Here is a 20,999-nt window from a genome sequence, read left to right on the forward strand (position 1 = left end):
CTATCAGCCCTAGCAAGTAGGGCCGATGGCCGGGGATGGTGGGAGCTGTAATTCAACAACAACTGGAGGGCCAAAAGTTCCCCACCACCTGTCTTCATAAGCCCTTATCTATCTTCCTAAGTCCTTATCAATCTGGATCAATGTAGTTAGAAAGCTGGACATTTGTCTCAAGAGCCAAACTGAGGCCAGGGGTAAAGAACCGTCCAATCCTAGCTAACCATTTACTTAATTTCATCAGAGAGATGGGGACATGAAGCAAGCATAAAAAGAAATTAGTAAAGTGTGTCCTATTTTTAGTTAGGACTGGAGGCAAGGGATCTACCAAAGGGCATTAACCATGGCCAAAATGGCAATCCAGACATGCAGGCTCCTACCACCCTATGCATGGTACTCTTAAAATTGCCTGTTGTGTGGACTGAGTCTCATCTGAAATCCTGCACCACATAACAAGTGTGTGTCATTGATTAAAGTGCATTTATGTGTAGGGTTTACTATGTGGAGAACTGCAGCCTAAGCTTCTAAATTGTATGAAAAAGCCTTCAGCTTTGTAGTTCACTATTGGTTCTCAGAGCCAAGAGCATGCACAGGAAGCCAGAGTAATCACACTGAAGCAGTGATCCCAAACGGTTACTTCGAAATTTAGATAGAATGGGGGAAAGAAAGCCTGCTTTTAAAGCTTGCCATTCAGTTTTTGTGCTTTCCCACCAGGTGGCACCATTTCACATAGCACACGCTTATTTTAATTGCTGAATGCATACATGAGCTTTGAAAGTGCCCAAAGCTTCGAATTCATGGCATCTCCGGGCAGGTATGGGGGAGACTCCCTCCCTGAAACCCTGGAAAGCCACTGCTAGTCTAGACCATAGTGAGCTAGATGTTTGACTCAGTGTAAGGCTCTATGGTCCTCTGCTCTATGGTACTGTAGCACCCTGCTTGTGGTTAACGCTTAGCTGGAATGAAATATTCAACGCAGCAACAGAGAAATAATAATTTATTTGTCAGACAAATAAATAAGAGGCACAGTGGTATATAGTTACCAAGCTCTGGCCTGGCCTCCTGCCATTATGGCCAGCACTTATATTCCCTTAATCCAGCCCCCCTTTGCTTCTCCTGTGGCTGCCTCTGTTCAATCAGCCTGGTTGGATTTCCTATTGGCTGATTGCTATAATTAATTCTAAAAGATACACCCATATCCTCCTGTCCTTATATGGAACACAAAGAGCTATATATTGTTACATCTATAAATGACAAATAAGTAGTAATATATCTTACATGTGTCTCAACAAGGCATCTTAATTACCAGCTCACCTCTTGCCTTCCTTGCCCTCCAAAACAGATGGTTAATAATTTAAAATTTTATCTTGAACAGATGTCAGAGACCTTGGGTTCATATTCTCATGCATCATCAATGAAATATCTCCTTTTGGAGGTCTTCAAACAAAGGTCCGACAACCATTTGTCATGCGGGCTCGTTTTGGCGTCTCTTGTCTGACAAGGGGCTGGGCTCAATGGCCCCTGTGGTCTATTCGAACTCTAGGACTCTATGATTCTATGAAATAAGAATCTAACATCTAAATTTGTTACTTTCTAAATCCTTTGCATAGTTACATTTAAGACAATATATTTAATACATAACATAGATAGCTTTTTAGAAGGATAAACTTCCTCAAAGTAAAAAGGAAGAAACAGTTTACAGCCTCAAAATAAAATAGGAGAAAAAGCCTCTTCCCCTTTTCCCATGTGCCCTTGGCCTTTTGTCCTGTGGCTCAAGTTTAACGGTTTTATTATGTTTGGTCTCTGCCCTTTTTTTACACTCTCAGTCTGTAATTCCAGCTTTTACGACTTTGAGAATTGTTTTCTGCTATCAATCAAAAGGGGCCCTTGTCTAGGAGAATAAACATTACCAAGGTTGTAAACTGCTGGCTTGAAACTTTTGAAAATCTAAGCTCTCTCTTTAATATACAAGTCCTGATCAAACATTAATAAAATGCAGGCTTATTCAGATGCCACATTCCCCCCTTTCAAGCTCAAGGACCTTGCCACCAAGAGTCCTTGATAGCTTGAACTTCATCATATTCCTGAGTTAAAGCTCTGTATAGGGCCATGATATGAGGTAGAGTTTCATTCGAAATCATCTTGCTAATTGTACTTCTAAAACATGAAATGATACTTGGCATCATACATAAAACCATCACTACTACTGTCAAGAAAAACAAGCAAGTATCCCTTTTAGGTAACAAATTGATGAGCCATCCCATATCCCATCCTTCCCATGTTTGTACTGGGACATGTGCTATACTCTCCTTCTTTGTGGCCAACACACGGATTGCCTCACCATTATCTGAAATGTTAAAGCAACAGGCATTCCCTGTCAAGTTCAAGACTCCACATAGGGCTCCCTGCTTGGCAAGTACATAATCCATTCCCATTTACAGCTGCAAAATGACGGCTCTACTTTCATCCAGCTGTTATGCAATAAGTTCCACTACTGCTTGCAATCGAATTATTCTGTTCAGATTATAAATAGGATCCCGTGCCCCTTGTATGGGCTCACCAGGATTCCAGGAGGCAGGATCATAATAGGCTATAATGCGCTCTGGTGGCCAATCATCAGTACCGCTCCAACTTTGGGTACTTCCTCCTGCTATATGAGAAATATCAGCGTTTCTTCGTGTTCGCTTCGCTGAACTAGTGGGCATAATCCACACTGGTGGTAAAACCCCCATCCCAGGAAACAAGTCCCACTCCATTTGGAAGGGAGTTTCTTGTATGCCCATTCTCCACATATCCACCACAACCATCGGGTCTGAGGGTTTTGGTATGTGGAGTGCATAAGGCAAAGTATCACAAGGGGTATAGAGTTCACAGTGCAGTATGTTAGATTGCCTTTTTCTGTCACAGTTATGTTCCATACCACTTTCCATGCATGAATAAAAGAAGGTGCACAGGGCAAGGCATTCCGAGTTCGATAGGTAGTACCGTTTGCCCAGGTATTCTTAATATTATCCCAGGTATAGTGACAATGAGAAGAGCCTATCATGGTAGAATCAGCTGCATCTGATGATTTATGTACACAGAATTCCCCTTGTACAGGTATAACTCGTAATGGTTTAGTTGAGTTCCATCCAGGGAAATTCTGTACTTCTGTGTGGTGTGGCATTTCGCTTACCCTACCAATGGCATTTTAATGGTATTAGTAATAAGGGCATACCTCCCTCTGAATCATCTGGCCCAAGAGAGCAAACAAGGCAATTGGTCCTATTTGCAACATTGGCTACCATTTCAGCTAAACCTACCCACATATTGTGGTCATAGCGGAATCCATATTTAGCAAATTTGGTCAGATTCAAGGACCCTTCCCCTTCCCAAGGGATCAGGATTAATAATAAAATCATGTTGATGTCTAGCATATGCATTCCTTTCACAAAAGATTACCTTATTGTGATAGCAAATAAATATCAGTCCCAATATAATTCCCCCAGTGACAGAAATGGGGAACCACCAAGACCAAAACATATATCCCAAGGATCCCCAATGTGTAATATCTCTGATAATTGTTCCACAAGGGGGCAGTCAATCAATTGTATAAGAGAATCTTTCCGCTCACAATCTCTGGTTCAGACGCTCCTCAAGCTTCAGGCGTGCGCAGGTCAGCCAGCTTCCAGTGTTGTGGCTGCAGCAGGCCGGTCGTCTAATGTCGCCCGTGACCCAGCCCGTTCCCCGTAGGGCTAGATACAGGGGTTTTTGGAGAGAGTCAGTTTTAAAGGATTAGAGGGGTCACCTTTGCACGTCCAACTGCCTTCGGACTTCTTCAAACGGGAGTGATGAATCCAGGGGGGTCACCTCAGCTACCTTCACCGCTGTTGGAGTAGAGAGCAAGACGGTGTAAGGTCCACGCCACTTAGGTGCAAATGGATCACGTTTCCACTCTTTCACCCATATGCTATGCCAGCCTGGAGCTGATGAATCGGCACGGCAATGCTGCACGGCGTGCGCTCGAGGGCCCACCTGTTAAGATAAAAACAAACAAACCAACACGGGAGAGAGACAAAAACACGGGAGAGAGATTGCACTTGTCCCTGTGTCGCATGGTCTCCTATTTGTTTGAGGTCAGTTGGAATATCCTGAACAAAGGAGGGCGGCCTCCCATACAGGAGCTCAAAAGGTGACAACTTAAGTCTTTTTGTGGGTGTGCACCGAACACGAAACAGTGTTATGGGTAACACGTCTACCCTCCTGAGACTTTAGACAGATTAGTGGGCTTCTGGCATGCCCTGCAGATACCTTGCACAAGCATCTGGCAGTAAGTGGTAAGCCTGGCCAGGTGAATTGCATTGTTTGGATCCCAATTAGGATCTTCCAAGGGAAAGTTGTCCTGGAGATGACGGTCAATATTATAAATATTTCCCACTCTGGCCTGCTCACGCAAATATATCTGTGCCTTTTCAATTATGTCTCTCCTTTCCTCAGTGGTGAAGAGAGTATTCAGGAGCTGGCGACAATCTGTCCAAGTAGGACTATGAGTATTTACTATTGAAGTCACCAAGTCCATCATAGCCCGAGGTTTTTCTGCGAAAGATAGGGTGTTTTCCAATTCATCAGAACCGTAGTTGTGAATGGAATGTACTGGAGGATCGAAGTTCAAGGTGGCCGTGTTCCGAGTTGCCCATTAACCAGCACAGGCTCCTCAAGTGCATCAAATACTCTTCTAAGAGGGGCTACGACGTGACCTTTCTCTTCGCTTTGCTCTAGGGGCCTCAAATCATAGGGGATGGTATTTGTCCCAAGGCGTTCTTTTAGCAGCTTTATACGCCTGGCTGTATTGCTTGCTGACCGATTAAGGTCTCCCTGTAACTTCTGTAATAATTCTCTAGGACTTGGATATACAGGGGTTTGGGGTAGGCAATCAGTTATTCCACTAAAAGAGACTGTAGATGGAGTTCTACTGGGACTCACAGGTGGAATAACCACTTCTGCTTGGGCTTTATTATAGGACTCCAATGCCTCCTGAAGATATTTATCATAATCTATCAAGGAATCAAGTTCTGTGACTCCACCCCCATTATTCATTCCACTTTCTTGCCTTGGGGTTACAACTGGTGGAGGGTTTGAATTAGGCTCCCTTCGATGTGGAGCATAGGGTGGAGATAGAAGCACCTCTTCCTCTGGTCCCTCAAAAATGGGTTTGAGTTTATTTGGCAAGATTCCTTTCCTAGCTTCGGCTTTTACAGCCAATAATTTGCATCGTTGGACTTTGCATTCCCTTATCCATGGAGGATTTTTATTTAATGTGCTCAGCCAGGAATCTATATATGAAAATTGTTCTGGGCACCCTCCAGTATCTTTGGCGATGTTAGGCCAAAGTTTGCTTACTAAATTTATATCAAAGGTTCCTTGAGATGGCCATCCAGTATTTTGTTTCGGCCACTCTAGTTCACATAACGTTCTCAGGCGCTCTGGCGTCATTTTGACTCCATATGCCCCTGAGAAGGCTTTCTTAAAATTATTTAACATACATTTAAAAGGTGTATTTCCCCCCTTTGAACCCCCAACTCCCATTGTATGGCCCTGTGAAGTATCCACTCAGTCACTCACACACACACCTTACTGGGAAACGAAGTAGTACTCACTCCACACTTAGGTCAGCTACACATTGTACTTTCTCACACATGCAATGCGCCAGATACTTCAACCATACTCTACCTCCCAATCTTCCCTTTTCCCTACACCAGACTACCATCTGATGTACCCAGCCACCTAGCGTACTCAGTTCCCCTTTACTGAGACGCAGAAGTTTGATCAGGACTTCTCTTCCTCCCAATTAATTGGAGGGCCAAAACCCCTTAGTGCACTTACCCTTAGCTGGTTCCCTGTTTATTTCTCTGGTCCCCCCCGGTCCGTCGCCGTCAGTGGGCAGGGTATCAGACAGACGAGACTGCTGCGTTCCCCTGGAAAAAATTTTTCCAGTGCGCGCTGGGTAGGCAATCAGTTGTCCTCTCTCTTGTACCCCGTCCAGTAAGGCGAAGGGGCTGCGTTCCAGCAGACCACTTATCCGAGTCGCAGGCACCATAAAATGTAGCACCCTGCTTGTGGTTAACGCTTAGCTGGAATGAAATATTCAACGCAGCAACAGAGAAATAATAATTTATTTGTCAGACAAATAAATAAGAGGCACAGTGGTATATAGTTACCAAGCTCTGGCCTGGCCTCCTGCCATTATGGCCAGCACTTATATTCCCTTAATCCAGCCCCCCTTTGCTTCTCCTGTGGCTGCCTCTGTTCAATCAGCCTGGTTGGATTTCCTATTGGCTGATTGCTATAATTAATTCTAAAAGATACACCCATATCCTCCTGTCCTTATATGGAACACAAAGAGCTATATATTGTTACATCTATAAATGACAAATAAGTAGTAATATATCTTACATGTGTCTCAACAAGGCATCTTAATTACCAGCTCACCTCTTGCCTTCCTTGCCCTCCAAAACAGATGGTTAATAATTTAAAATTTTATCTTGAACAGATGTCAGAGACCTTGGGTTCATATTCTCATGCATCATCAATGAAATATCTCCTTTTGGAGGTCTTCAAACAAAGGTCCGACAACCATTTGTCATGCGGGCTCGTTTTGGCGTCTCTTGTCTGACAAGGGGCTGGGCTCAATGGCCCCTGTGGTCTATTCGAACTCTAGGACTCTATGATTCTATGAAATAAGAATCTAACATCTAAATTTGTTACTTTCTAAATCCTTTGCATAGTTACATTTAAGACAATATATTTAATACATAACATAGATAGCTTTTTAGAAGGATAAACTTCCTCAAAGTAAAAAGGAAGAAACAGTTTACAGCCTCAAAATAAAATAGGAGAAAAAGCCTCTTCCCCTTTTCCCATGTGCCCTTGGCCTTTTGTCCTGTGGCTCAAGTTTAACGGTTTTATTATGTTTGGTCTCTGCCCTTTTTTTACACTCTCAGTCTGTAATTCCAGCTTTTACGACTTTGAGAATTGTTTTCTGCTATCAATCAAAAGGGGCCCTTGTCTAGGAGAATAAACATTACCAAGGTTGTAAACTGCTGGCTTGAAACTTTTGAAAATCTAAGCTCTCTCTTTAATATACAAGTCCTGATCAAACATTAATAAAATGCAGGCTTATTCAGATGCCACAGTACAGTGCTGAGAGGGTTCTCTTCCTCCTCACAGAGACTGCCCTGGGAGCTATCTCAGGGTTCCATTTTGCCTTCCATATGTTTGTTATTGCTGTTTTTAACCTCTGCATGAAATCACTGGTACAGTAGTCGTGACATATTTCTTACAGCATCATCCCTATCTTCTTATTTTCTTTAAATCTGGGCGAAACGCGGATGTCCCTAAGTGGCAGCCATAACAATGCACTGGATGGTGGCAAATAAACAGAAAATTAATCTTGATAAGAAAGCTGGTATTAGCAGGGTACTTGTTGGGCCAGTTAGCTGGAGAAATCTTGCTGGGGTTGCGCTTCACTGCAAAGATCAGGCTCACAGTTTGAAGGTTCTTCTTCTAGACCCAGCAGTGAGCCTCAGTTCCCAAGCAGCAGCTGGACCCAGCGGGTGCCAGGGTCTTTTTCCAATGGCTCTAAGTCGGGGCAGCCACCTACTGGCCTCATAGGTAAAAGTAAAGGTACTCCTGACTGTTAGGTCCAGTTGCGGACAACTCTGGGGTTGTGGCACTCATCTTGCTCTACAGGCCGAGGGAGCCAGCATTTGTCCGCTGTCAGCTTCCGGGTCATGTGGCCAGCAAGACTAAGCCGCTTCTGGTGAAACCAGAGCAGCGCACAAAAATGCCGTTTACCTTGACGCCGGAGCGGTACCTATTTATCTACTTGCACTTTGACATGCTTTCGAACTGCTAGGTGGGCAGGAGCTAGGACCAAGCAATGGGAGCTCACCCCCTCGTGGGGATTCGAACCGCCGGCCTCCTGATCGGCAAGCCCGAGAGGCTCAGTGGTTTAGACCACAGCACCATGGCCTCATGGTTTCTGTCAAAGTGACTGAGATGACTTCTTAATGAGATGGCCAACCAATACCACTTCCTCCACAGACTGGCACTCTTGGCTGTGCCCCACTGGCGCTATCCCATGATGGCTGGCAGCAACCTGTCCCTGTGGCTGATCTCTGGCACCCTGTATTACCACGCGGTGACAGGGGACCTGGTCCTGAACAGGGCAGTGCCCTACGGTGGTTCCCTCCTCATCCTCAGCTGGATCACCGTGGTCCCCTGACACGCCCAGCCCATCCTCAGATGCACCTTCTCTCCCTGTGCTGGGGCTGCCACCCCTGCACCTCATTCCCCCTCTTAGGCTAGCAAGAAACCCTAGGAGAGAGAGCAGATCTACCAAATGCCAGAGTGGGATCTCTTGGGGGTCTTTGGCCCACTCTGAATGTGTTGTTATAAGAAAAAAACTGCTCCTTTCCCCTTACCCAAGAGTCCTTAAGTGGGTCTCCTATCGGTAGGAGAATATAACATAAGCCAACCAGAGAATATTGATGGGCTGCTGCCCCACCAACCTCAGTGTGCCCTCAGCCAGCATCTGTCTGCCTACATTATTTCCTACTTACAACCAGTCAAGGGGATGGCACTGCTTCTCACTTTCCTCCTCCTTAGTCCTCAGCAGGCAGGAAGATGGAGCCAAAACCCAGAATTGCTTGGCTCTGCTTGTCATTGGCTCTGGCTCCACCTACTGTTAGACTTGCTGCCCACTGCCCCACCAGTCCCAATGGGCACCAGCCACCACTATATACTGTACTTATATATTGTTATAAGAAAAACTGCTCCCTTTCCCTTTATGGGGTATTCCGGAGCCCATATAGAGTCCTTAAGTGGGTTCCCTATCGGTAAGAGAAAACAGAGGCCAACCAGAGTATATTGAGAAGCAAAGCAGCTAGTAAGCCTGATCTTTATTCAAGGAACTGTTGCAACACGGTCCCCACTCCCCACACGCAGGAGGGAGGAGAACCCTGAACAATGGTCCACAAGCCCTCATCTAGACTTTTGAAATTGCCCACCCTGTAGCCCAAAACCACCCCCCTAAAACATACATACATCACAGAAGGAGGCAGTCTTGAGCAGAAATCCTGCCTGCCAGGAAACCTGACAATGGTCACTGATTGCATTACCTGGGCAGTCTGGCCATTGTGTGTGTGTGTGTGTGTGTGTGTGTGTGTGTGTGTGTGTGTCGGGTAATACTTTAGTTCCTGAATCCAGGTTCCAGGGTCACCCTATTCATACACAAATATGTCCTTAAGACAGGATTTGCAAGCAACAAGACAATGGGAAGGCTTTCCCATTTCCTTCTTCTTTGCAGAGAAATATTTGAGGTCAATTTGTGAGAGTCAAAATGGTTTCAGGATTGCTCTCCCACACTATTTCAGACACCTGGTTTATATACCTTACTTATGTATGTGTTTGCTTTGTACATTTATGAACATTTAATTTATATTTGAGACCTTTGAATTCTTATAACAGTGTCTTTCTTCCACGTCTTGCAATTCCCTAACTGCCAGATCCCTTTTTTAAAAAAGAAAGTCAAGATCCTTTTAAAAAATTGCTACCAAATTTGAGTTTGTGATGGAGGAAATGCGTCATCCTTGATGAAATGTCTGATCATTGGTTTCAATTGGTGTTTTTTAACTTAATAAATGAGAGTGATTAAACTTTTTTTAAAATCCCCAAAAAGAAAAAGAAAAACTTCGTCTATAACCGTATTTACTCAACTCTAATGCTCACCTTTTTTTGGACAAATTACGTTGCGAAAATTAAGGTGTGCATTAGATTTGATGGCACGTTTACATTTGCCAGCAAATACTTTTTTTGGTTTCAAGGTTCTGAAAACTGATGTGTGCATTAGATTTGATGGCGCATTAGACTCTAGTAAATACGGTATACCACTATGCCCTCTGCTGGAAATAGAGATACAGTATAGCTGTTGTCATTTATATTAGTGATTTGTAGGCTGAACAGCTACAACACAAAACCTAGCTTTCCAAGTAAGGTTTCCCAGTTCCCACCATCCATGTCTCATTTAAATTCTCAAAATGGCACAGCTGTTGGAGCAAATATATGTCTGACTGGGATTTTGCAGAAAGGTTAACTTCTCCCCAGTGTCACAAGCTGTTATAAAGGCTATAAATGAATTTTTAAAAATAAATTTTGCATTTCCACAGTACAAAGCATAGTGCTTTGACTTTCCAGAAAATACAGTAGGCCCATGAGAGGGGCACTATCTGGGCAAAACACATGCAGGCCATCAATTAAAAATTCTTTCTTTTCAAAAAAGACCATGCAGAAATGCTCTAATACGACACCCTTTTATTTACACAGCAGGCTGCTTTGGGTTCACTTGCTGAAAAAACCCAAACAGTGCTTACAAACGGTTCCCTGTCATCCTGGAAAATAGTTACAAGTGGGACCTGGGGGGGGGGGGTTCTGTCCTGGGCCTTGTGTTGTTCAACATCTTTATAAATATCTCGGATGAAGGAATTGAGGGTCTGCTGGACAGATTTGCAGATGACACCAAGCTGGGAGGGGCAGCTAATACCACCAAAGATAGAGTCATGATTCAATGGGACCTTAACATATAGGAGAACTGGACTAAAACGTAGCATTTATTAATTTTTAGGATTTAGGGCAGTCCTTCCTTCCACTTCTACTACTACTACTACTTCTTTTTTCCTCCCACAATTGATAACACCACATTGCAGGGGGTTGAATCTTGAGTTCCCTTCCAGCACTGCAATTTTATGATTCTATGATCAATCAACATATACTGAACTAATGTTAAAGGGAGCCATACCTTTCTCTTGGGGTTCTTGCCAGTCTAAACAACGTTCCATCAGGAGCTGCTCTAACAAATAAACTACGACATCAAAGAGCAACGAATGCTGATTCACTGTAACAGCATTCTTGCATGTTAATGCACCAAACACTGCTGTCACCATGTAGTGTGAAGAAGCATTTCCTTTTCTCAAACAGATGTCACCTTAAAGAGTAGGTTGGGCAGTAGAGCTACATAAAATAAGAACTGGTAACAGAGAAAGGAACATGAAATGGCATCATTGCATAGGGATTTACGACATGCATCCATGCTTGTAACATATGTGCAAACACACAGTTCCTTGAAACAGATAGATATCCATTAGCAGGAGGGAAAACAAGCATTGTTCAACTAGAGGAAGAAAAAGCAACATGGGCTTTGTAAAAATACATTTTGACCTACTGAGAGTAATAATTCACCTGAGTGTTTTAGCACTTGGCACATTGTATTTAGGTCTGTAAGCACATATTTATTCTGCTGTGCAAACCGCTGTTGTTTTGACACAGTTCTCCTTTTATCCTGGCTTTTCTTGGCAGAAAAAGACCAGTCTGCTCCATTAAGACAGTTGTCTGCCCTGGATGACCCCTCCTTCGAGTGAATTACAGGGGTTAAGGGTAGTGAACCATTCAGAAGGGAGGAGAGGAAGTGTCTTTGGGAAGTGTAATCCAAACTAGAGGGGGAACAACAGAAGCTTTTATAGGCAGAGTAACTAACCCCAAAGCAGCAATCAAGGTTTGTCTTAGAAAGGCTTCGCTATCTACATGTAATTGCCATCCTTAAAGATGGTGCAATAAAGTGGGCTGAGGGAGACAGCATCCTCAAAACCTGCTTTGCATCATAGTTGGAAGTGACATTTCACTTCTGAAAGATACTAAACCATACAATGGACTTGAAATGGACATGGAGCTGTATCTATGAAATAAAAACACCTGTGGGGTTAGAACAGCAAGTACCTGTGACTTGGGTTTCTGAGTTATGTTCCTGTTTCTCCTGCTTGCTCATGAAATGAAACAGGGTAGACAAGATACAACAACAACAACAACAACAACAACAACAACTCAGTACTTAGAGTACTGCTCTGTTATTCTATTAATAGCACACTCCTATACAGTGGTACCTCGGGTTACATATGCTTCAGGTTACACACTCCGCTAACCCAGAAATAGTGCTTCAGGTTAAGAACTTTGCTTCAGGATAAGAACAGAAATCGGGCTCTGGCGGCACAGCGGCAGCAGGAGGCTCCATTAGCTAAAGTGGTGCTTCAGGTTAAGAAGAGTTTCAGGTTAAGAACGGACCTCCGGAACGAATTAAGTACTTAACCCGAGGTACCACTGTATATGTGTCTACTCACAAGCCAGCCCCTTTAAGTTCAATGGGACTTACTCGCAGGTATGTGTAGCTAAGATTGCATCCTGAGCGCAGTATTGTTGTGGAATAGAGCATCCATGTCATTTATGTGGTAGCACTTTTAAGCTCTACAAAACTGTTTCTTTTAGGTTTCATACAGTATTAGCTTTCTGTGACGTATCTTTACCTCATCAGAAGGATGTTGAATGCCATTTGCAGAAAGCCATATGGAAAACATCTGGACACTTTGGTAATCTCAGGATGAAGCAGGATGAATAAGCAGCTTTCAGCTTTTGTCTCTGCTAGCTCTGCGTCTTGGAGTGCTTCCACACAGCATCTCCTGGTGGATTCAGTACCGCTCACACATACAGGTTTTGCACAGTGTCCACTTGACATCTCCCTCCCACCCCCAATCTGGATTTACCATTTGAATGTTTGCTTTTCTAACGTATCACGCTTTCTGCAGAAACACCAAATCCAAATTGAAAGGAAAAATAATATTTTGATGAGGTTGACGTTGTGCATATGCTGAGCAAAACTTGTGTGCATGTACAGCACTAAGAGCCCACCATAAGAGGCCACGTGGAAGGACCATTGGTTCCTCCACTAGTACTGTTTTGCCTTACAGGAATTATAAGTTATCAAGAGAGGAATGGTGGTGGAATCCTGCAAAATACCACAGAGAAGTCCTTGCCAGGGTGATTGTGGAGGGAGAACACTGAGCAAACTCACATTAGCTATCTTCTGGGATTCCCTGTAAAAACTTCTCAAAGGCTAACCCAGGAACATCAGTCGCTACACATGTGACGCTAGCGCTTTATGCTCAATGCTGTCAATGACTCCTGCAAAATCCAGTAGGGACAACAGAGTACTACTTCCTTTGTCAACTTCTTGGCAAAGAGCAGCGACTGAGGCCAATTGCAATGTCAGTGCCGTACACTGAGTGAAAGCCTGATTGGAAAGGACATCAGTCTTCTTCAGGCATTACAATTTAAGTGTTGGATGGTGACAGGAATGGCAACAGAGCTAGTGCACTTGCTCCCCTGCCCCTTTCATGGGTTTAAAGGTAAAGGTAAAGGTACCCCTGCCCGAACGGGCCAGTCTTGACAGACTCTGGGGTTTGTGCGCCCATCTCACATCTATAGGCCGGGGGCCAGCGCTGTCCGGAGACACTTCCGGGTCACGTGGCCAGCGTGACAAAGCTACATCTGGCGAGCCAGCGCAGCACACGGAACGCCGTTTACCTTCCCGCTGGTAAGCGGTCCCTATTTATCTACTTGCACCCGGGGGTGCTTTCGAACTGCTAGGTTGGCAGGGGCTGGGACCGAGCAGCGGGAGCGCACCCCGCCGCGGGGATTCGAACCGCCGACCTTTCGATCGGCAAGCCCTAGGCGCTGAGGCTTTTACCCACAGCGCCACCCGCGTCCTTCATGGGTTTGGTTTACTCTAAATTGAAAATGCCTGGACAGGGCTTAGAAAGCTGACAGAATCCAGATGCGCCTGAAGATGCAGAGTGAGTGCTCATTCAACAACCTTTTCTAGAAATACAGTGGTACCTTGGGTTACAGACGCTTCAGGTTACATGCTGTTATGTACTGAAGTTCTCACCCTGGGTCAGCAGGGGGATACTGTAGATAGTTATGCAAATAAGGGATCAAAAGTGACGTTCAGTGATTGGATAGTTTTAGAAAATTGTTACAGTTACATTGTACTGGAGCTCTATATAAGCAAGCTGACTGAACACTTCAGTTCAGTTCTGTCCTGGCCTGTGAATAAATAAGAGCTGTTTGAAGAATCGCTGTGTCGTCTGATATGTTCACCTACAATTTAACACATACGCTTCAGGTTACAGACTCTGCAAACCCAGAAATAGTGCTTCAGGTTAAGAACTTTGCTTCAGGATGAGAACAGAAATCGTGCTCTGGCAGCGCGGCGGCAGCAGAAGGCCCCATTAGCTAAAGTGGTGCTTCAGGTTAAGAACAATTTCAGGTTAAGTGCAGACCTCCGTAACGAATTAAGTACTTAACCCGAGGTACCACTGTAGTAGGTTAGAGATAGGTCAGTAAGCGGTCGGGCTCTGTGCAAGAGGGAGCTCCTGGGTGTGAGTGTCAGAGTGACTGAGATCAGCCTGCTACATCTCCCATCAGCCAGGTCTACAGTGGACAAGTGGAAGGCAAAACACTGTGTGGAATATTCTGAGCCAGGCCTAGAAAGGCATTTGCATACCAATAGAGTTGGATGTGTATCTAAGTCACCTGCTGTCTGTGCACACCAGTGGTTAGGGGCTGGGGGCACAAACTGCAAAGACGTAAGGCCCTCTGAAGATAGAATAAAATGGCAGAGAGTCTTGTACAGTAGTTCTTAAAATGCTACTGTGGTACGGTATTGAGCGTATTGAGCGACCTAAAAATCTATATGAGCACAGTATTGCTCATATTGAAAAGTATTGAGCGACCTAAAAATCTATATGAGCACAGTGGTGGAAAACAGTTTTACAGAGGTACACCCATTTGCTCTGCACCGAGTGCACTTCCACTGCCAGTTTGTGACTCTGTGCAGACATGGCATTAGCCGTAATCCGCGTTAGCCACATTAATCTTAAGAAGTACTGCATTTTGATGTGTTTTCCCACAAAACAGCTTTGATTCAATTTGAAAACATAAGCCACATGAAAACATCCATGCCTGCACTCGAAGGCCGCAGGGAAAAGACTGAGCCAGCTAGGCAGCCTTGAAAGTTGAAGCAGAAGGAATCAGTGTCTTCAAAAAGACTCCAGAGTGTCTTTCCAATACCATCTATCAAGGCGGTTAAGTTTCACACACAATTCTTTTGCCTATTCCCCCTACCTTTCAAGGCTGCTTCAATTAGCAGATGTTACCCAGCTATATGTTGAACAAATAGACTATTTTCTTGCCATAAATTATCTGTCCTTCTAACGATGGCAAAAACTCCCTGAGAATCCTAAAGCCTTCGCTCATAAATAGTTGAATATGGGTAAGATTACAGTGGAGATTAAATTCCCATCTATATGCATGAGAAAATAAAAGTGTAAAGAGATAATCAAGTCATAAAATAATAACCTTGATAACAAAGAGGAGGAGAGATAACTGCCATTTCTTATTTATGACAGAACAAGAATGTACAGCCCTTTAGTGAAAAGAACCTTACTCAACCCTTTTCCACTTCTGTTAATCTTTAACAATTACAGTGGTACCTCAGGTTACATACGCTTCAGGTTACAGACTCCGCTAACCCAGAAATATTACCTCGGGTTAAGAACATTGCTTCAGGATGAGAACAGAAATTGTGCAGCGGCTGCGTAGTGGCAGCAGGAGGCCCCATTAGCTAAAGTGGGCTTCAGGTTAAGAACAGTTTCAGGTTAAGAATGAATTAAGTTCTTAACCCGAGGTACCACTGTATATGAAATGTTCCATGTTCTCATTAAGGATGATTAATGAAACCCAAAGAAGTCTACATTCTTTTCTCATGGAGTTATAACAGCATATTTTGAAGACTCCTTCTGACTATTTTGAGCTGGTAGCTAGTTGCACAAGTCTTTCACACATCTGAACTGAAATTTAGAAGTCAGGCAAATGGCGCTATGAGGCAGTGGCTTTCAGAACACTGGGGTTCCTAGGTTTGAAACACTGGGGTTCCTAGGCTCTTATCAGAGGCTTCTCAGTGTGAAGACCAGTGCTGGTAGAAAAGGCCAACCCTACCATTAGTCAGAAGGAAGCCGCCATCTTGGGCAGCAACTGTAGAAGCAGCAGCTCTTGACTGTACTGTTTGGTGGAAAAGCAGAGTTGTGTAATACAAACTGACCTGCAGCCTCCTAACTAATCTCTTGCCTTCAGGTGCGGTACAGGATACTTTCCCAGTGCCTGCATTGAAATATGATTCAGTTGCCATGGCTTCTGTACATGGAATGATGGAGAAGTGGAATGCTGTAATACGATTTCTGCAGAGCGAGTCGAGCCATACATAAACATGAGAGCCCAGATGCACCGCCACCTGGTTGCCTGCAGTTCTGTAGCTTTTCTTCACCTGCTGGATGAGATGAAGTTTTTCAAGGCCGTTGGCATTATTGCTAGAAAAGCAAGGTTGCAAGTTCAGCACAAACCGGGAAAGAGCACGCTTCGAGTTCATTCACCTCCTCTGTCAGCTCTTGGAAGTGGGAGTTTAATCTTCCTGCATGGCCCGCTCACTTTGTGTCCTTTTCCCGGTGCACAGTGAAAAAGCCAAATTGAGAAGTGCAAGGGGAGAGAGGGATATTGAAAATGAGTATGTGTGTAATGCATTTGTGTGTGGGTGTGTTTTGGTCCTCTTCATTGGGCATCTTGGGCCTCAACCACTTTCACTAAAAGGAATTCAGCTATGGCGGGGAGGGGAGATTGTTTCCCACCTTCCTATAGAGGCCTATAGAGACACCCCCCCACACCTATGAAAGAAGCTGCATTCTTGTCTTTTGTTGGGATAGCACCCACCATGGGCCTCTCGCTTCATCTTATCAGGTTAGTAAAGCATGCCAAGAGCTCGCTGGCCTTCAGCAGCAGACAGAGGGCTGGCATCAAAGCCAGGAGAACAATAAATTTTCCTGACCCAGACAAGTCTTCATGTAGCAGATAGCAAAAAAAGCAACATTTTGTATGAACTTTGCTTAAAGATACCTGTTGCCATAGCAATTAGGAGCAGGCTGTTCTGACCAATGAAATAGGTTTCAGGGGCCCACAAGCTGTCCATGCATTCAGTTATCCCATCATATTGCTGGAAAGGATCGTGTATGAGGTGATCACGCATGTAATTGTTATACAAGTGTCTTGAATGTTGTCTTTGGGGTCCAGAATTTGGAAAACTCCTCTGGATCATTTATTCTTGCTGCAGCCTGCAACAAATATGAACCTTTTTCACGACTCGGCTGTCTTTATTTGGCTAAAGTGGACCGGTATATTACCAGACCCCCTTTGTAGGGTAACAATATATCTATATCTATATCTATATATCTATATATCTATATATCTATATATCTATATATCTATATATCTATATATCTATATATCTATATATCTATATATCTATATCTGCAGGTTTTGGTGTCTTCGGGTGTCTTCCCGTGTAAGAGTCGGGGTGTCTGTGCGACGTTTCGACGAGGTCTCACTCGTCATCTTCAGGCTGGTGCTTTCGGCTTCTTGTTACTGTTTCAGGGCTGGGCCCCCTGGAAGGACTGGGTCTGCTGCTGCTGTTTGCCCCGCCCTGAGCTTATAAGGGCGTCTCCTTCCCCGCCATCACGCTGCCATGGATGCCAGGGATGGCAGCGTGATGGCGGGGAAGGAGACGCCCTTATAAGCTCAGGGCGGGGCAAACAGCAGCAGCAGACCCAGTCCTTCCAGGGGGCCCAGCCCTGAAACAGTAACAAGAAGCCGAAAGCACCAGCCTGAAGATGACGAGTGAGACCTCGTCGAAACGTCGCACAGACACCCCGACTCTTACACGGGAAGACACCCGAAGACACCAAAACCTGCATTCCTGTACCCGTGAAAATCTACGAAAGCAAATATCTATATCTATATCTATATCATCTATATCTATATCTATATCTATTTCATCTATCTATCACCCTGAACTTACTTTGGGAAAAGTCTTTGGTCAAAAGAGACATGCCAGAATTGGAATAGGGCCTTTCGTAAGGGTCAATGACACCAGTGTTAAGTGATTCATACAAAATTACCCTCCTGTTGTAAAAAAACAAACTTCCTCATTAGATGGTATGATGGAGAAGTGCAATGCATTTAGGGTGGATAACCTGAGCTAAGAAAGCTTTATAAGGCAGGGGTTTTCAGTCCCCGAACCTACCAAGCCAAACCACAAACACCCTCCTCTGCAAGCCTCCTTCCTGTGCCACAGACTACAGCATGGCTTTCTCCGGCAAATACGAAGTGGAAAGTGAGGAAAACTATGAGAGTTTTATGAAGCGCATGGGTATGTATCTATTAAGACTTTTCGTTTGCTGCACTCAGATCAGTATTCCCCAACTGGCTGCCCTGCAGTTGTTTTGGATTTCAGCTTCCATCAGTTCTCCTGGTGGCACAGCCAGTAGTCAGAGGCAATGGGAGATGCAATCCAAATCATTTGGAGGGTACTAGGTTATAGAAAGCTGACTTAGAGAATTGCTTGGATTGTCAGCTGCTGGTTTCAGAAAAGAGAGCCTCAATGATGGCATCTTCAGTTGGGATCTCCTGGTGAAACTCTGCAGTCTTTCAGAGTTACACAGCATTATTTGGCAAGCAGAATAAAAACCACTGCATTATGGCAGATTGCCGTGCAGTGGTATTCTGCTTGATAGAATGACATTGCAACTCAGATTCCTGCATTCTTTTATTAATCTTTTGGTTTTTATATCACTCTTTTTGTGTTTGTATTTTTGTACGCCTCTTAGAAAATCTGTATACCACAGCAATTTAGAAATGCTTTTAAACAAATACATTGGAGGTGGTTTACATTAACATTGTCTTTTCATTGGGCTAGGTTTTCCTGCCGACACAATTGAAAAAGGGAAAAATTTCAAGATTGTTACTGAAGTGGTACAGAATGGAGATGAATTCACCTGGTCCCAGATTTACCCAAGCGGGCATTCCATGACTAATAAGTTTGTTATTGGCAAGGAATCCGAAATGGAGACAATGGGTGGTAAAAAATTCAAGGTAAATGATTGTAGCTACTACTTTCAAAGGACTAGCCGGGATTCAAAGTGGTGTGGCTGCGTTGGCACACCAGCAACACTTTATTGAAATGAAATCCTTAATTGTATTCAGCCAAGGCGGCAACTAATGTATGTAAATCTGTTGCAGACAACTGTTAAAATGGAAGGTGGAAAAGTGGTTGCTGACTTCCCTAATTATCATCATACTGCAGAGATTGCTGGGGGCAAACTAGTTGAGGTAATTTCCTAAAAACTTTCCTTGAAGATCAAATGTGTGATGCCCTCCCCCCCCCCAATTTTGTAAAATGGTGTTTACAGCCTTAAAGCAAAATGTTAGCCGAAGAATGGATGGAAGGCATGATGATGATTTTAATGGCCACCAATACCCACGTACTGGGTACGTGAATTGATCAATTCAAAATACAAAATAATTCTAAAACTAACTCACTACTATGAAGCATTTGAAAGTATAACAGGGGAGGAGGAAACACAATACTTTGCAAGCAGTGTTGTAGAGACACACTAGGTTGAAATTGTTGTTCAATAGTGCCCTCTAGAAGAAAAAAAAACCTCTTTGGGCTACATTAATGATTTTTTAAAATTGTGAATTGGAAGTTTCCTCTTTTGTGTCTCCCCTCCTCCCTTAAATTCATGGCACAGTACTCCTGAATCATTAGCAACTGTAAAGAAGGGAATTCACAAAGCATTCCAGGATGTTAACAGCTATATTTTCAATCCCAGCTTCCAGCTTCATTAGCAATGTTTGCTTTATCCTTTACTGCAGATTTCTACAATTGGCGATGAAACTTTCAAAAGAATCAGCAAGAGACTGGTCTAAGAAGCCGTTGGAGGAGGAATAATTGTGGCCTTACTGATAATTAAAGTGAGCAATAAAAACCCCCAATATAAAGTAACGAACTTAAGAACTTTGTTTATTTCTGCATTTGTTTATTGATTGGAAACAAGTGCAATAGGCAGAATGGGTCTAAATATACAGCAACTTCCTATGTTCCTACTTTGCTAGAATTTTAAACTTTCCAACAGTGCATAGCGTAGGGCCAATTGCCACTTTCACCTGATAGCATTACGTGTCTTATTTTTTATAATGTGTTAAAGAAGATATTATTTATAATTCTATGACATGCAAAGCAACTCTGTGTTGCTATCCAGGGCAACACCACCAAACAGGGGACATTTCCACACTGGGTAATGGTTGCAACCCCAAGAAAAAAGTAGTATGTTGATATCCTATGATCCAGCCTTCCATGTGATGCAAAACCTCCCTCAATTATTGCAAGGACAACTTCATATTTTTGTTACTGGGCTCCTGGCTCCTTGGAGCACTCACAAATGTTTGCATTTTGCATGTGCTGAATTTATTTGGCTTGTTTCTTCCCAAATGGCAAACACAATTCCTTGAACAAGAGATAAGCTCATTAGTTAGAAGGATCAGGCAACAATATTCTACTGTTCTTTAAGCTCTCAGGGAGGAAAAAACAAGAGAACACATGTTCAAATGCTGCACTCTCCATTACAGGGAAGCCATGTGTTGGGGCTCGATCTTGCACAGTCACTTAGCAACCAGGCCCGAGCATGTGTTCCGAAGTCAGAGCTCACAATGCACAAATCCTTTAAGGCTCCTGCTTGCTGACTGATGGGAGATGCCACATTTCCATCTGAAATCAGGGGTTGAACTTTCATCCCCCCAAACTTAAGCACAGATGTTTGCTCTGCTGCACCTTTACACAGCTGCTACCCCTCCTCCCACCCACACCAATTTACCCTTCCTTGGAAATGGCACTGAATTTCAGACAAGAAATAAGTACCTTTGTCTGGCTCTCACTGTCTAGACACCATCCAGCCAAAGGGAAGCTTCCTAATGAGTACAATAGAAAAACAGTCTGCAGAAGGGCACCGAGACAAATTTATTCAGAATTTGAGGCCAACTGAGCCAAAAAGACTAAGGTTTAAGGCACACTTTATTTAATTTGGATCTACTATCTCTACTGCCTGGCATTATAAAGCAACCGAGGATGAAAATATTATTTGAACTTCTTTTCCTAGGACTTCACCAATTCAATACGAGTAACTTAAAAGCCAAAAAGG

General features: G+C 43.7%; 1 protein-coding gene across 1 annotated transcript; it reads left to right on the plus strand.

The window, feature by feature from the left end:
- The first annotated feature begins 17,823 nt into the window (after positions 1 to 17,823).
- On the plus strand, positions 17,824 to 19,812 carry FABP6 (fatty acid binding protein 6). Its single transcript, XM_082214775.1, has 4 exons — positions 17,824 to 18,172; positions 18,719 to 18,894; positions 19,042 to 19,131; positions 19,678 to 19,812. Exons 1-4 carry the CDS (start codon positions 18,106 to 18,108, stop codon positions 19,729 to 19,731), a joined length of 387 nt encoding a protein of 128 aa, XP_082070901.1. The 5' UTR covers positions 17,824 to 18,105; the 3' UTR covers positions 19,732 to 19,812.
- Positions 19,813 to 20,999: the final 1,187 nt, after the last annotated feature.

This window comes from Podarcis vaucheri, assembly GCF_965113315.1.
Source record: "Podarcis vaucheri genome assembly, chromosome: 2".
In the NCBI taxonomy this organism is placed as follows: domain Eukaryota; kingdom Metazoa; phylum Chordata; class Lepidosauria; order Squamata; family Lacertidae; genus Podarcis; species Podarcis vaucheri.

Coding starts and splice junctions, on each gene's coding strand:
- FABP6 (XM_082214775.1), top strand. CDS start 18,106: ATGGCTTTCTCCGGCAAATACGAAGTGGAAAGTGAGGAAAACTATGAG. Junction 18,173..18,718: donor GAGTTTTATGAAGCGCATGG/GTATGTATCTAT, acceptor TCATTGGGCTAG/GTTTTCCTGCCGACACAATT. Junction 18,895..19,041: donor TGGGTGGTAAAAAATTCAAG/GTAAATGATTGT, acceptor AATCTGTTGCAG/ACAACTGTTAAAATGGAAGG.